The 16,906-nt window shown below is 43.5% G+C and overlaps 1 protein-coding gene across 1 annotated transcript in view; it reads right to left on the reverse strand.

Annotated features, from left to right (window-relative positions):
- Positions 1-16,398, reverse strand: part of Lamc2 (laminin, gamma 2) — a 67,296-nt gene extending 50,898 nt beyond the window's left edge. Inside the window, exons 1-2 of the mRNA XM_013015506.1 lie at positions 16,348-16,398; positions 15,206-15,359 (exon numbers count right to left, since the gene is read on the reverse strand). Of these exons, the coding sequence (XP_012870960.1) occupies positions 15,206-15,359; positions 16,348-16,398 (205 nt within the window). The remainder of the gene's footprint in view (positions 1-15,205; positions 15,360-16,347) is intronic.
- Between the last annotated feature and the right edge of the window lie 508 nt (positions 16,399-16,906).

Consider the following 16,906-nt stretch of genomic DNA (forward strand, 5'->3'; position numbering starts at 1 on the left):
GGAGGGAGGGAGGGAGGGAGGAGGGAAAGGAAAGGAAGGAAAAAGGAAACCATAAGAATTGAGAGAGAAAGGTGATGTTTCCATTAAAAAGAGTGAAGTTTTTTTTCAGGTTGCTGCTTGCACCAGAGGAACTCACCCTACCCCAAGCCCACTGCCCCTCCATGTCTCTGAGCTTGGAGCTGCAGGGGCACCCACGGGTCCTCTGGAAAGGCAGCAGGCCCAGGGCTTGGGAGGAGGGACAAAGGTTTGAGGCAGGAGAGCATGAGATCAGCGTGCTCTGCTCCGTGGCCTTGACAGGTGGTGTGTGCTTGGCCTTGTGAGGGAAGATGTCAGGAGCCAGGAATCTGGGTCAAGTTTGAACCTGACGGTGCTGGTTCTCTGGTTGCTGTTACGTTCAGCGGCTTAGCACACTAATACCGAGGCGGTGAGGCAGGGGCACGCTTGCATACTGAGTTGCTGTAATCTCCCGGGAATGAATTCAAGTTTGATCTATTGAATGACAACATCCTCTCTGTTCAGAAGGAAGCTGTGTGCCCTGGGAGTCCTACCCTGCCTCTGGAGCTCCTCATTCCCTTTTTGAGACATCAAATCTTTCGGCCTCCTCCTATTATGGAAACTGTCCTCCAGTGAACAAAGCCACGGACCTGGTGGCAGACCTTCCTCAGTTAACTCTTCGTTGTATCTTTTCTTTCCAACTTGAAATATCGGTGTCCGTAGAGACTCGGGCCTGTACCTTTCTGATTCCTCACTCTACAACTCTGTCCTCCAGGCTTGTAGCCCAGGTGAGAGTTTCTATGACTAAGATAGGACTTGGCACCCCTGGCCCAAATTTCCTTCCCAACACCCGGCACTCATGCCCTCTATATCGCCAACTGGTTAGCTCAAAGCTCTTTAGACACAATCTGTTTTAAAAGCAAACCCTTGGGCTGAGAAAGTGGCTCGGTGGTAGAATGCTCGTCTTGCATGCATGAGGCCCTGGGTTTGACTCCTCAGTACCACATAAGCAGAAAAAGCCAGAAGTGGTGCTGTGGCTCAAGTGGTAGTGTGCTAGCCTTGAGCTGAAGAGCTGAGGGACAGTGCCCTGGCCCAGGGTTCAGGCCCCATGACCAACCAAAGGAAATAAAAAAAAAAGAAAGAAAAGCAAACCCATAGCTGGGTGCTGATGACTCACATCTATAATCTTAGCTATTTAGGAAACTGAAATCAGGATTGCAGTTCAAAGGCACCCCAGACTGGAAAGCCCACAAGCCTCTTAAATCCAATTAACTATGAAAAAAAGTCAGTAGCGGAATGGTTCAAGTGGTACAATGCCAGCCTTGAGCTCAGTCTGTGAGTTTAAGCCCCAATACCAACACTAAAAGAAAAGCAAACTCATAACTGTCTGATGGTGAGAGCTTCCTAAGTGAATTCTCTGTGACTGCTCTCGCCTCCTTCCCCTCAGCACCCAGAAGATCTTCACACATTACAAACATTACCAAAACTCCTCTGCTTAAAGCTCTCTGGTGCCTTTCCATGCAAACACTGGAATTCTTTAACACTGCCTCCAAGGCTACCACAGTCTTATCTTGTCTGGTATTCCAGCTTCAACTTCATGGTCAATGTCTCTCTCTTCTTATTCGTTCCTCTCTCACTCTTCTCCTCCTCTTGCCCTTTCTTCCTTTCTCCCTCTTATTCATGTGACTTATATCTCATGTTATGTCTTCATTTCCTCTGCTTCTTAAAAATTCTTGCTTTGTAAAGAAAATGTAGTATATTAAGGTAAAAATCTCAACTGGCACCCTCTTCCTTTCCTTTATTTAAAGAAGTTACCCCAAAAATTAAATGCTAATTTGCTTATTTGATACGATTCCCCCACTTCAGAGTCAAGGAATGGGTCTCCTGTAAGCTGACAATCGTCTTCTACTGCACCTATATGAAGTCAGCTATTGGCATGAGGTCCCTCAGTACAAAGCCCCCCTGCCAACAGTATGACTTAATGTGGAATAAAATTTAAGTTGGGAGTCATATATTCCCTTTCACCAAAACTCTAGCAAAGGTTGTTTCCAGTATAGTTGCAATGATCAAAAGTACGCTTAGTGGTAGAGTGCTTGCCTAGCATGCATGAAGCCCTGGATTTGATTCCTCAGTACCACCTAAACAGAAAAAACCCGAAGTGGAGCTGTGGCTCAAGTGGTAGTACTCTAGCCTTGAATACAGAGAAGCTTAGGGACAGTGCCCAGGCTCCAGGCCCAGGACTGGCAAAAAAAAAAAAAAAAAGTGCCCTTTAAGTAGTAATCTATCGTAATGTATTCTTAATTAATGTATATTAATTGCACCAAGGAGCTCCATTGTGATATATCCATACACGCATACAATGTGCTTTGATCAAATTCATCCCTTCTAGCCTGATTTTCACTCTGGTTTCTCCTCAGATCATGTACATCTTGCTTTTTACTAATGCATTTTAAAATAACTTTTATGACTATTCAAATTATACATTACTTCAGAAGTACAGTCGGCTATACCAGGCATCTATCACTTTGCTACCAAAGATACTGGAAAGTATTACCAGTCTTCAGATAGGACCTCCTCAGGATGAAAATATTATTTTCATATCATTCTCACATGCAACAATGAAAAGTTTGTCTGTTCTAGTTTTAATACCTCTTACATGGGATTTTTCTTTCCAAAGTTCAACATGCTTCTCAGTTTGAGTGAATAAAACAAAATCTGACAATTTCATCATTAAAGCTGGCCTTGAATAAACTTCCTGGTTTAATGTAGGAACATCTAGCCAGGAGCCAGTGGCTAATGCCTATAATCCTAGCTACCCAGGAGGCTGAGATCTGAGGATCTTGGTTCAAAGCCAACCCAGGTAGGAAAGTCTGTGAGACTTTTATCTCCAATTAACCACCAGAAAACTGGAAGTGGCACTGTGGCTCCAAGTGGTAGAGTTCTAGCCTTGAGTAAAAAAGTTCAGGTACAGCAAGCTCTCAGGCCCTGAGTTCATGCCCCACTACCGAACAAAAACAATAAAACAATGTGAAAATGTCTGTTTCTGGTTCTTCTGTTCTATGGGCATTTTCCTGACTTCATGCATGTTTTGCAGCTGGCAGTCTAGGCTGACACGGGCAGAATCACTAACATATATCCTGTCGTTTACTTCTTGGGACATAGGATATACTTGCAGTGTAAGCAAAGATGCTACATGGGGCACCGTAGAGAAGAACCACAGCACATGGCTCTCCAATCACATCCGCAATTCAGAATGATACAATATTGAGAAATCCTCTCAATCGCCCAAAGCTATCAAGAGTCAATAAAACCCCAGTCGTCACATGCTCCTTTAGGTGGTTGTGGAGTAAAAGGAAGCACTATTGTTACTAAGCGTTCTTAAGATATCACATCACAGCCTGGACTTGGGGACATGAATGTGGCTTACAGAGGATTCAGTCCCATAAAGCCAAACCAAGAGGTATTGTCTGAAAATGTCTCCCCTAACCCTTCCCAGGGACCCCCACTGCAGAGAAGGGGGAAAAAAGGCCCAGTGAACAGGGAATGGAGGAGATCAAATCTGGATGACCAGCAAAGAAATCTTATGAGAATAAACATGGTATCAGATGATTCAGCCCAAGTGAGTTCAGGGTGAAAGGGAAAAGAACATTAAGACACAACATGTACATGTCTGCCACATTTAAAGACTATAACAAGACAGCTACTGTCAGCCACGGTTCAGATGCTCATGAAGTATTTGTTGCTGGAGATCTATATGAAAATATTCAGACATCCCCATGTAACTCTCTACCTCTCTGAATGGAGAAATTGAGATTTCTCTATTTCCATGAGGTTATCTAGAAAGAAAGACATCCAGATTTACAAGTATCCTTCAAGCATTCCCTACACAGCCTAGAGAAAGGCCCCATATGCCCCTTCATCATGCTACCAAAATAAAGGAAGTCAGAGTCCAGCTGAGCAAGAGGTAGTACCTGAAGTAAAGAGGACCAAAAGAAAATAAAGCATCTTTAGATTCTGAATAAAAACAGCCTACAAAGAAATTCTAGTGGGGCTCTCGTGGCTCATGTCTATAATCCTAGCTACTCAGGAGGCTGAGATCTGAGGATCACAATTCAAAGCCAGCTCAGGCAGGAAAGTCCCTGAGACTCTTACCTCCAATAAACTACTCAGTAAAGTGGCACTGTAGCTCAAAGTGGTAGAACACTAGCCTTGATCACAGCGAGTCACAGGGACAGCTTCCAGGCCCTGAGCTCAAGTCTCAGGACCTGGAATATAAAAATATTAAAATTAACATGTATATAGAGATGCTCTGGGGAAATAACCAGAGTGGTACATTAAATATGTTTTTTCAGTCCTTTAAATGCATGCTGTTAGCTCCTTTTAAGTTACTTAACAGATAGATAGATCTTTTTCAACCTTGCATGGCTTTTTGGAATAAGGTTTTCATACAAGAAGACTGTGGTGGGGCTTTCCCTATCGCTCCATCCCTTGACAAATGTACTCAAGATATGCATATGCGTGCACTCACTATATGTCTCTGTTTTCATACAAGTAGAATTATTCCAATGCATTCACAATGCTGATAAAGCATGTATGAAACACACTAAAAACATCTTTCTTAATGATTAGTTTCTGAAAAATATTCCACTTGAAAAGGAGCAGTTAAACCTATCATGCTTGAAGTGAGAAGAATGAATTGAACGGGCTGCTAGGAGTCCAGCCACCAGCTTACAGCCATGAGAAGAAATAATGACGATCTCACAAAGAGACGGCACTGGGAAGACATGTCCCAGTGGCACAAAAATGCTGCTTCTCCACCACCTCCTCTCAGCTCAGCCAGCTGAGGTTTTCCCTCTGGGCCTACAGTCTCAGTACCCCTAGGACAACTTCCTGGCAGGCACGAGAGAGTCATGTCAGGATTATTATTGGACCCACTGCTACAGCAAAATAGATGAGTTTATCTGAGATGAGAAGTATTCAAGCTGGGCATGATGGCTTATACCTATAATCGCAACTACTTAAGAGATCTGGAGAATTGCAATTCAAGGCCAGCCAGAAAAAAGTTACTGAGACCCTCATTTCAACCAGTAAAAGCTGAGCATAAATTGGATAGTGGTCCAGTCCAGCCTGGACATAAACAAGAGACCCTATCTTAAAAAAAAATCAACAAAAGTTATAGGAGAAAAAAAATAGCTGGGGATATGGTTCCAGTGGTAGAATGCCTGGTGTAGCAAATGCAGCATCCAAGGCTCTGAGCTCAAACTTCAGTATCACCACCACGGAAGGGGGCAGGAGTGGCGGGGGAGGGGGGGGAGAGGGGAGTGGTGGGCAGGGGGTTGAGGTGGAAATGAAATAGTATTTAAACCTGGGCAATCCCTGCAAAGCAGCAATGATCTGAAACTGCATCTTCTGTGAAGTTTATGTGTTCAAGGTTCTGGCCATGAAACTAAGCAATTTCTGAAAAGGCCCTACAAATCTCTAACAGGGAAAGAAAAATAAGCTTCAGACACAATTATGCACATACGGAATTTAAAAAAGACATCCGCTGAGAACAATGTGCGGTAAAAGAGCCGCTCTTTGGGGCTTCTGTGTTCCTGGCCCTTCAAACCTCACACCTATTGGCGCCTGGCTGCACAATGCCCCTCTGTGAAAATCCAGCTGTCCTCCCTCCGCCCCCATGGCATCTCTATTCACAGAACCAGAGGCTCTTAGGAGAAGCCTCAAGGTCACTGTCGTATTAGTTCTATGGTGCTATAGTAAGAGAAAATGTGGTGGAAATAGAAACATTTTGTAAGAAGTCTTTTGTCTCAGTGCAGCTGAGCATTTGCACAATTTTTCTGCTTTTTACATTAGCTGTGGGATATGATTTGGCAAGTGTGGAAATTCATATTCCCACAATAAATGACAATAAAAATCTAGAAATAACACTTGGAATTCTGTAACTGCTTTGCCACTGACTTTGTAATTGACTTGCACCTCTGCTCTAGTACTACAGAAGGGAATAGCTCAAGCCCTTACATTCATCAGGGTTGGATCTATCTATCTATCAGTTGTCAGTTGAGGGGCTTGAATTCTGGGCCTGGGTAATGTTCCTGAGCTCTTTTGTTCAAGGTTAGCACGATACCACTTTGAGCCACAGCTCTACTTCCAGTTTTTGAGTGGTTAATTGGAGATAAGAGTGTCACAGGGACTTTTCTACCTGGGCTATCATTGAACTACAATCCTCAGGTCTCAGCCTCCTGAGTAGCTAGGATTACAGGCATGAGCCACCAGCACCCAGCTAAAAGGAGACTTTTTTGTGGCTGGATTTGGATTTGAACTCATGACCTCATGCTTATTAGATGAGTTCTCTACTACTTGAGCCACTGCATCAGTCCCACCATATTTTTGACACAAAGAAGAGTATGCCTAGTGGCTCACATATACATTTCCATCTACTCAGGAGGCAGAGATTGGGAGGGTTCAGAGTCCCAGATTTGTACCCCATCTCAATGAACAAGCTGGGCATAGTGGTTCATAGTTATAATTGCAGCTACACAGGAGACATAGGTAGGGATATTATGGTCCCAGATGAGCCTTTCAAAGAGCATAATACTCTACCTAAAAATAACTAAAGCAAAAAAAAGTGGGGGCTGGGAATATGGCTTAAGTGGAAGAGCACTTGCTTAGCAATTTCAGGGCCCTGAGTTCAATCCCCAGTACTTACTACCCCCGCCCCACCCAAGAAGCACATATTTGCTCAGAAGGTGAGATCCATTCAGACATACAGTCACCCACAGACACTGAGAAGACTGCTTTTGGCTTTGGATGGGATTCAAAGATTACATCATCTATTGGGGATTATATTACATAGCCCACTAATGACTCAGAAATCCACTAGGCTTAATCTATGACTAAACTGAAGTATTCTAGAATCAAGGAAGCTCTATTTGTGCACTGGTCTGTGATAGACAACTCAAATCTGTCTTTTTAACTTTCTCCTGGAAAACAATTGCAGTATGGTTGATCCATAAAGAACTTAAAACAGAAAACATCTTCCCAGGTCTGTCCCTATACCTTAATTTCATGCCTGACTTTCCCAGAATCACTGATCACAACTCAGTAACTTTCCTCAGCTGCTTGGACCACTGGAGTGGCTGCCCTGGGTTTGGGACACCAGAATGTATGCCTACATAGGAATTCACAGCTCACACCCCAACCCAATTCTGTATTCCTGCTTACTCTACAGATTTAAATATAACTTACCAATATTATCCCCCAGAGGGAAAAACCATCACCCTTAAATAGCTATAAAATCTCACATAGCAGAGGACACTTTCTCAATCACCTAAGCATTGTTTGGGGAAGCCACAGTAACGAAATGACCTCACTGAACGTACTGGAATGAAAGAGACCGAGCAATCCAACACATTCTCATGCCTGACCTTCATCTCAGTGTGGATGCAGAACTCTGTCCTAAATAAGTTAAAGATGACTCTCATGAAGGCCAAAATGTACACTTCAGGAACTGTATTACCTTTGAAATGTTTTGGAAATGCTGTATTTTCTGGTGAGAGCATTAAAAAGAAATTCAAAGCCAGGCATGGTGGTACTTGTCTATAATCCCAGCTACTTGAGAGACTGAAACTGGAGGAGCCTGAGTTCAGATTTTGCTACATAGCAAAATCTATCTCAAAGGAAAAGAAGAGGAAGGAAGGAAGGAAGGAAGGAAGGAAGGAAGGAAGGAAGGAAGGAAGGAAGGAAGGAAGGAAGGAAGGGAAGAAGAGGAGGAGGAGGAGGATTCAAATAAGATTTTATCTCAAATCATGTAGCCTAAAATTAGTAAGAAACTGTATGATAAGTGGCTTCAGAAAGGCAAACATTAGTGTTGAGGATGAATGGAAGAGTGGATGCGGAACTGGAAGTGTGGCTCAAGTGGTAGACACTAGTCAGGAGTAACAAATCAATACTTCTAAGTTGGTATATTATTTTATAAATTATGTGATGTTACATAGGTCTGTTTGACAAATCTGCTTAGTTAACTATAAAGATCAGTTTGACTATGACTTCTTAATGCTTAATGTTTTCATAATCAAGTTGACCAAAAACTCTTGGTGGGGAGAAACAGGGTGAGGAAATCATTTCCATTGGAAAAATGAAAGAGTACGTTATATGGAGTCATTGGATGTTAGGGCATGTGCTAGAACAGCATGTGAAAAGAAACCACACAAAACCTGATCTTACAATGACAATCTGCTCTGGGTTTTTGTCCAGAGTCGTTTTGTTGTTATGAGGTGAAACCCAAGGCATGTTTAAGCCTGAGTAGGACGATTTTGAGTTTATGGAAGAAGAGTAAAGAAGAACCCTGATGTAGTCTGCATCTGGAAAATTCCCCCAAAGGCCTGGTATTTGTGCGCTCAGCCTTGGTCCACAGCCCACAGTTCTATTTGGAGGTGGAGGAGCCTTTAGGTGAGCCCTAAAGGTGGATGGGTGAGATCATTGGGGGTGCACCTTGTAGGGGTACTGTAGAGCCCTAATGTCATCTCTCTCTTCTCTCTCCTCCCTTTCTCTCTCTCTCTCTCTCTCTCTCTCTGTCTCTCTTGTTTCTCAGCCACTGTGACACTGCATAGTCACAAGTTTGCCTCAGCCCAAAGGTCATGGAATGAACCATAGATTAAAATCAAAGCAAAGCATTCACCTTTTTAAGTTGATTGTCTCCGTGATTTCTGTTACAATAACAGGAAGCTGGTTAATACCAATTCATAATTCACCATTTGCAACTCAGATGGCAGCTGGATATGACGGCCAAAAATCTATCATCCCTGCACTTGGGAGGTTGAGGCCGAAGGACCACAAGTTCAAGGTTGGTCTACATACAATCTCTTGTCTCAAAAACCAACAAATGCACAGTCGTAATAGTCAGGACAGTTAGTGGTAACAGTAAAATGGAAGACAGAATGCGTTCCAGGCAGTCTGCACAGTGCTATTTATTATCCTCATTTTCGAGATAGCAAAACTACATTGGCTATAAGGTAGTTTGCCCAAGTTCCACCATGCTCAATGGCAGAGCTAGCATTTGCACCTAGTAGAAGATCCAGAGCTTACACTTCTGTGTGGTGCTATGCTACCTTAACTGCTTAAACAATAGCATCTATGAGGGAGCAGAAAGCTTTCATTCTATTACCCACAGCACCTCTTTGCCAGGTTCAAGACATAGCAGACACCATACTAATGATCTACGATTCTAAAGCCACCAATCTAAAGGAAGAATTACTTTAAAATTCACCTGAGGACTGAATCTGTCATTTTAGTCTTTCTTTGTATGGCTAGATTGGGGCACCTGACATTAGTTATCACTTCTGAGCTGTTGAGATTCTTCCTCGATTAACAAAACACTGGTCGTTCTTGATCCGCATCCTTCCTTCATACTCGCGCCTCCTCATCTCTTTCATTGCCTCGCTCTCTCCTTTGTAAGTGTAGAGCTTTCTCCCATCTTGCCATCCTAGCTTGCCTCACCTGTGGCCAAGGCTCTGCTTTCTACCTGTGGACTCCAAAATTTATATCGCCAACTTCAAAATCATAATTCCAGTGCTTCCCTGGAACTGTTGGGCATCTCCAATTCAACAGGACCCCTCCCTCCACCGAACCTGCTCCCTCCTCTTCACCCAACTGACTTACAGACTTAGATCTATCCTAGACTCTGTGTGTGTGTGTGTGTGTGTGTGTGTGTGTGTGCATGCACACCTTGGGGTATCGGAGGAGTTGAATTTAGGGCCTCTGGTGCTCTATCTCTTAAGCCACAACTCACCTCTGATTTTTTTAATGGTTAACCAGAGATAAGATCTCAAAATCTCAGCCTTGTGAGTAGCTAGGATTATAGGTATAAACCATCAGCATTCAGCTAGTATTCTTTTTTTTCTAACCATTTCCTCTTACTCATATACCTAAGTCATACTCATGAGATCATCAAATTCTTCAGATTTTACCTTCTAAGTGTTTCTATAAATTGTTTCTTCTTTGCTATTTCTACCATAGTCAACTCTCACTTGTATTATTGCCAGGGCCAAGGCAATGGAGAAAGCTTTCTCCACTCTATTTTCCAAGTCCTTAAATGAATGAATCCAATCATGCCCACCCCAGCTTCTACCCCTCCACAATTCTTTGCCTGCCAGACTAGATCCTAACTGCACACTCCAAGCTACAAGATCTCGAAGCAGAGTCCTTAGTAGGGAGCTGGTGGTTTACTTCGGTAATCCTAGCTACTCAGGAGGCTTCGATCTGAGGATCAGGGTTCCAAGCTAATCCAGGCAGAAAAGTCCAGCAGAATCTTATCTTTAACTATTTACCAAATAGTCAGAAGTGGAGTTGTGACTCAAGAGCTTCAGACTTAAGCAAAAAAGCTCAGGGACAGCACCCAGGCCTTGAGTTCAAGCCCCAAGACTGGTACCAATAAAAGGGAAGAGGTCAGCCATTGTCTTTCTCAATGCTCTCTGGCCATGAGTTCACAATACTGATGACACCCTTGACTCTACACTGTGTGTGTGTGTGTGTGTGTGTGTGTGTGTGTGTGTGTGTGTGTGTGTGTGTGTATGCTAGTCCTGGTCCTGGGCACTCTCCCTAAACTTTTTAACTCAGGGCTAGTGCTCTACCACATGAGCCACAGCTTCACCTTTGTCTTTTTGATGGTTAATTGAAGATAAGAGTCTCATGAACTTTCCTGCCCAGGCTGGCTTTGAACCATCATCTTCAGATCTTAGCTTACTGAGTAGCTAGAATTACAGGTGTGAGCCACTGGTGCCCAGCTAACTCTAGACTTTTTAAAAAGAAATGTGGTTCCAGACATTTTAGTGCAGTTTACAATCATCTTTTAAGCTCTTGACAAGTATACAAGGTAGCCCAGTACCATTGCTTCCGTGTCTCAGGCAGGCGAAGAAGCAGACTCCAACTTGTTGAGGAGCCTGAAAGCTTACTAATGAGAAACTAGGAGGGAAATGAACCAAAATTGGTAGCCAGATCAGGCTGACTAAAGCCTGGGCTTTAGCTGAGACTGGCCCTCAAAGTCTTGCTGATTATATCTTTGCAGTAATTTCACCTGTGGGCAACAACCAGAAAGCAGCTTCACTGCTTCAAGCCCTCACATTGCAGTTACTTTGGGACAGGACAGGTACCACACCCTTAGCCCAAACCTTTCAGCACATCCTGGCATCCATGAGTATGTGTGATCTTACCCTAACCCCAAAGTTTCCACATTATCTCTGAGCCACCAAATAAAGCTTCTAGCAGTCAGTCTCCAGGGAAGAAGAAGTCTAAAAATGAGGCTGAATGCTCTCTCTGATGTCACATCTACCCAGGATGCTCCACAGCTGGTCCATTCCTGATAAGGCAAAGTCCCAGCTCTGTGTTCTTGAATCATACATTATTTAACAATTGATAGCATCCTATATATGTTATTATCTAGTGCTATCACATATATAACCTCAATTGTGGCCAAGGGGTGAAAATTGCTTTATTAATTCCTTATCATATAGAAAAATGTTCCTTATTCTCTTATTACTGTTATAATATAGTTTGAAAAGAAACTTTCTGGATGGGGGAAGCCCTCAGAATCCTTGAACCAATAACCAGCTCCATTTTTGCTGTAGCTAAGTGGCCTTGAGTGATTCTATTTCCAATTGCTCACTTTTAAAGTCAAGAGATTCTAAGTTAATAAGCAGTTGTTTAATTCTGCTAGAGATTTTCCACTTTTAGAATGATTTCTTCTAAATTCCAACTACTTATCCTAACAGTAATGGAACCTACGCCAGTGACCATTTTCATACATTAAAAAAAGTATACTGTATATATTTTAGGTCTACAGTGACTTATATGACATTTTGTTCTACAGAGTGAAATGGTTACTACAGTCAAGCAAATCATCATACTTGTCATTTCACAGTTATCCTTTTTGTGACAAGAACACTTTTTTAAAAAAAGCAGTCAGGGGGCTGGGAAGGTGGCTCAGTGGTAGAGCGCTTGCCTTGCATGCCTGAGGCCCTGGGTTCCATTCCTCAGCACCACATAAGCAAAAAGAAAAAAGCCAGAAGTGGCGCTGTGACTCAAGTGGTAGAGTGCTAGCCTTGAGCTGAAGAGCTGAGGGACAGCGCCCAGGCCCAGAGTTCAGGCCCCATGGCTGGACCCAAAAAAAAAAAGAACAATCGCTCCTTTTCTCCATCATCAAAGGCCCCCAATACCTGTTCATTGGCTAAGTGAATGACCATTCTATAGATAATTCTACAAACCTAAGGTAACTCACAAACAATGCAGTCCCTACACAATTATCAAATGATGTGAGGACTTCAGCCCAAGTGTGTGAGGAGACCACTGGCGTAGCTGTGGATGCTTTGTGCAGAAAAGTGGAGCTTGAGCCAGATGTTCAGCATTCAAATAAATAAATAAGCAATTCTTCTCTCTCAAAACTGACTGTCTAAGGGGTTGGAGGTGAGGCTCAGGTGGTAGAGCACCAGCCAGTGAGTGAAAGCATCAGACACCAAGTTTGAGTCGCCCTGGGGCAGAACAACAGCAGCAGCAACAGCAACTTCTCAGTGTGCAGTTACAGTTAACATTTCAGTTCCCCAAGATAAAGTGTTTAGAATTTTTCTTCCCAATAGTTGACACACGGAGGTTGATAATTCTGTCCCCAAGAACAATGCTCCTTGCAGGTCTGTCTTTCCAGGGTGTGTGATGTGTATAGTCCTATAAGAACAAGGAATAGGGCCCTGCAAAATAAAGTGTGGAAGGTAAGCTTCATTTTAAGCACAGATTGCTAGTTTACCATATCTCAGCTTTGGAACAGAGTTGGGTACCAGTAGCTCACACCTGTAATTTTAGCTACTCAAAAGGCTGAGACCTGGAGGATGTGGTTTTAATACTTTCCATCCTATGCAGAAAAGTCTGCACAACTTTATCAAAATACTAGACTGGAGGCATGGCTCAAGTGGTAGAGTGCAGCTGTAAGCAAGTATGCCTAGTGACAAAGTGATTTCAAGCCTTGGTATGGGCATGCACACAAAAAGTTGGAAGAGACATTTTCATTTTCTATCAGTTTTTGACATGGTAATAACCATAGCAAACCATAGGCAAAGCCCACTATTTTTCTTTCAATCACAGTTGCAAATCCTTTATGTATATTAAATAATAGATCTTCTAAGTAACCCTTTGAATCAGGTATACTGATACGTGGAGAAGCTAAATAACATGCTCAGAGGGGCAAAGCCAAAACCAAGCAATCTGCCAGGTGCTGGTGGCTCGCACCTTTCATCTTAGCTGCTCAGAAAGCTGAGATCTGAAGATCGCAGTTCAAAGCCAGCCCTGGCAAGAAAGTCCCTGAAACTCAGTTCCAATTAACCACCATAAAACTGGAAGTAGTGCTGTGGCTCAAAGTGGTGGAGCACTAGTCTTGAGCAAAATGCTCAGGGACAGTGCCCAGGCCTCTAGTTCAAGTCCCATGACTAACAAAGAAAAGCAAAACAACCAAACAACCAAAAAAAAAAACAGGCAATCTAATTCCACATTTTTCGTTAGTCTGATTTAAAAGCATCATTAAGACAAATTCACAATACTAGATGCATTGAATGTGCAATCAGAGGTTATTTATCAGCAGCCATTCCAACTTGGGCAGACTGTGGACGGTGAATACACATCTAGAGTCAAGTCACAAAGGACTTGGAACCAATACTTCTGCGTTTACCAAGATATTAGCAATAAAAGGACTCCAGAGGTCATTTGGACCAGAGGCAGTAAATGAGCAGCAGTTTCTCTGGGTCCAGAACAACCAGCCAGCAGCCTCCTCCATGATTACACACCAGAACTTTTCTCCTCCTCCTTCTCTTCTCCTCCACTTCTTCCTCCTCCTCTTTTTCCTCCTCTTCCTCCTCCTTCTCTTGTTCCTCCTCCTCCTCTTCATCCTCTTCCTTCTCTTCCTCCTCCTCCTCATCCTCCTTTTCCTCTTCTTCCTCTCCTCCTCCTCCTCCTTCTCTATCTCTTTTTTTTCTTCCTCTTCTTTTTGTGCCAGTAACATGGTTTAAGCTCAAGGCCTGGGTGCTGTCCCTTAGCTTTTTTGCTCAAGGCATAAGTTTCAACCCCATCTTGGACTTTGATTCTAGGAAGTCAGAACGAAGAATTTTGCTTCTTCTGCCCGGAAGCTGTCACATGGAAGCTGTCACATTCATCCGTGTAGCAAGCCCCTGGTGCTGGTGGGGATCCTGTTCTGCTTCTGAGGGGCTGTCCAGGCATGGAGCCAGCAGAGCCGGAAGGTTTTGGAACATGTCCACGGGGCGTGGCCAGCAAGCCTGAGGTCCGTGGAAGTCCCCTTCCCCCAAGGTTGCTTCTGCAGCTCAGTCAGCACTCCCGGGACTTTTCTTTCCACCATTCTGAGTAAATCATTTTACAAAGCTGTCATCTCTCTAGCCCCAAACCCCAAATAGAACTACAAGTGACATGTTGATTTTTGTCTTGAGTTCTATCCTTACCTTGGTTAACTTTCCAAAGGAATGCCTGGCATGTCGCCGGCTCTCAAACTCACTTATGATAAAAGCTGAAGCACCGGACTGGCTAACATGCTGGCCCGGCAGACCTGTCCACCCAACTCCCTACCCTTAAAAAAGTGCTTCCCCAGAAACTTCTAATTACAGCAGCATTTGCATTAAGAATTTCATTGTCAAATACAACGATGGGGGGCGGGCAGGATTCAAATTCCAGTTTATTCTTTATTGGTAAGGGAAAATGCCCATACATGGAAATGATTTCGTTTCCTGGATCAACTGTATAAATCCTGGGAGGTTGGCAAGCCACCAGTAAACCCTGCGCTCTGAAGCAAAGCCCTGGCTCGGTGGCACCATTCCATTTTACACAGAAATGCATGTGGCGTGCCAACCTAGGCAGAAAACTTTTTGAGATGGAATCTCCAAGTAACCAACAAAAAGCTGGACTGGATGCATGGTTCATCGTGAGCAAGCTGGACGCATGCACCCATCATGAGCAAGCAAGTAGAGCAAATGTAAAGCCCTCAGTTTAAATCCCAGTCCTGGAAACACAAAGCGGGGAGAGGAGAGGGACAGAACAGTAGAGAGGTCAGAGAAAGGGAAGTTGAGTACGGTGCCATCAGTTCACTGAACATTCCTCATGGATTCCTCGCGAGTTCATCTGTGAAACGTGGGGTGAGTGGGTAGAATCCTGCCCAGCCTTCCTTTGTCACCCTCTACCTGGACCACAGATACCAGGATGGGGGCCAGCTGGGAACAGCAGCCACTTCGGGAAGTGTCTGCCTTGCAGAGCAGAATCCCAGGCCGGCTGCTGGGAGGAGAGGAAGTCAGAGGCCGCTGCCCTTCTATCAGGGATGCCACCATGCCCTTCGGAAGAAGGAAGTCCAGGAAACCATGTCTCTAACTGCTTCTAAATTTAAATCTGAACCATTTCCACTATTCATAAATGAAATTCTGAAGTCTACAAACCTCTGTGACATTTAGAGGCCAATCCTCTGTCCTAAATAGGAAATGCTGGACGTATTTTAAATGACTAATAATAATTTTGACAACTACCATACTGGCAGCCAAGTGGTACTGAGTGTGCTGGTGTGAGCGGCTGGGTGCTGAGAGCTGGGGGGGAAGGGGGGGTGGAGTTTGCTCCTCATGACCACTCCACTGAGAATCTCATTTTAAGATTATCCAGGCTCCCTCACACATCAATGCCAATACTTCATTCTAGAATTAGCATTCAGCTACACTGTAAAATCAAACTCAGCCTCTCAGTGATAAATATACTCTCCATTAATTAAAAGCATTGAGTTAGAGCTCAAATTAAACATGAAGTGAATCCAGCACTGGTGGTTTACACCTGTAATCCTAGCTACTCAAGAAGCTGAGATCTAAAGATTGAGGTTCAAAGCCAGTCTGGGCAGGAAAGACTATGAGAGATTCTTATTTCCAATTAACCAGAGAGAAAGAGAGAGAGAGAGAGTGCGAGCGCTAGAAGTGGAGTTCTGGCTCAAGTAGTACAGTACTAACTTTGAGCACAAAAGCTCAGGGTCAGCGCTCAGGCCCTGAGTTCAAGTCCTAGGACTGGCACATGCATGAGTGTGCGCGCACTCACGCGTACACACACACACACACACACACACACACACGAAGTGCCTAGTCCTTACTATATATACAATTCCACTGTGACACACCTCCCCCTTTTTCTTTTCTTTTTCTTTTTTTTAGGTCTGAGACCAAGACTCAAACTCTGTCCCTGACTAGTGCTCTACCAACTGAGCCATGCCTCCAACCCCACCTTTTCTACAGATCAGAAATAAACAAGGGTCAGCTTATAAGGAGTCCATTTTCTTTTCCACATTACCTTCGGTTCTTCCTCACTGTGTAATGATGTGAGCTTCTTAGGCAACGTCATTTTCTATCGCCTAAATCTTTCATGGTTTTCTCTTGGTCTGATACCTTAATCCAGGGATGAGAGCACTTTGTTAGGTTACTCAGTTGTAATTCCTTTGAATAACTGGCCGCTATTTTCAGCACAGTGGAAAGAACCTGTGAAGTCTGAAATTGCTCAAGAATGGAGTTTATCTGTATCCCTGGATTCAACTTTTCCAGCCTGGGTTAGGCAAGAAAATCCCCAAACATTCCTGGGTAGTTTGTTTCAGATTGGATCTGATTTTGGTTAAAAAGTGGAACTGCTTAATTATATCACATTACTCGGAGAGCTCCAAAGCACAGAAAATCATGAGGCCCTCCTCTCTCTCCTATGAATTTTCTCCTATCCTCTGTATGTCCTTTTAGATTAATTCTTCTTGATTTGAAGCTGGCATTTCACACTGTATCATATATTATTTCAAATTTGGATTGTGTTTATTTAACACAAGAATGAAATATCAATTGTCAGTGAATGTCACATTTACCTTTCT

The sequence above is a fragment of the Dipodomys ordii genome, unplaced genomic scaffold (assembly GCF_000151885.1).
Source record: "Dipodomys ordii isolate 6190 unplaced genomic scaffold, Dord_2.0 Scaffold27, whole genome shotgun sequence".
Taxonomy (NCBI): domain Eukaryota; kingdom Metazoa; phylum Chordata; class Mammalia; order Rodentia; family Heteromyidae; genus Dipodomys; species Dipodomys ordii.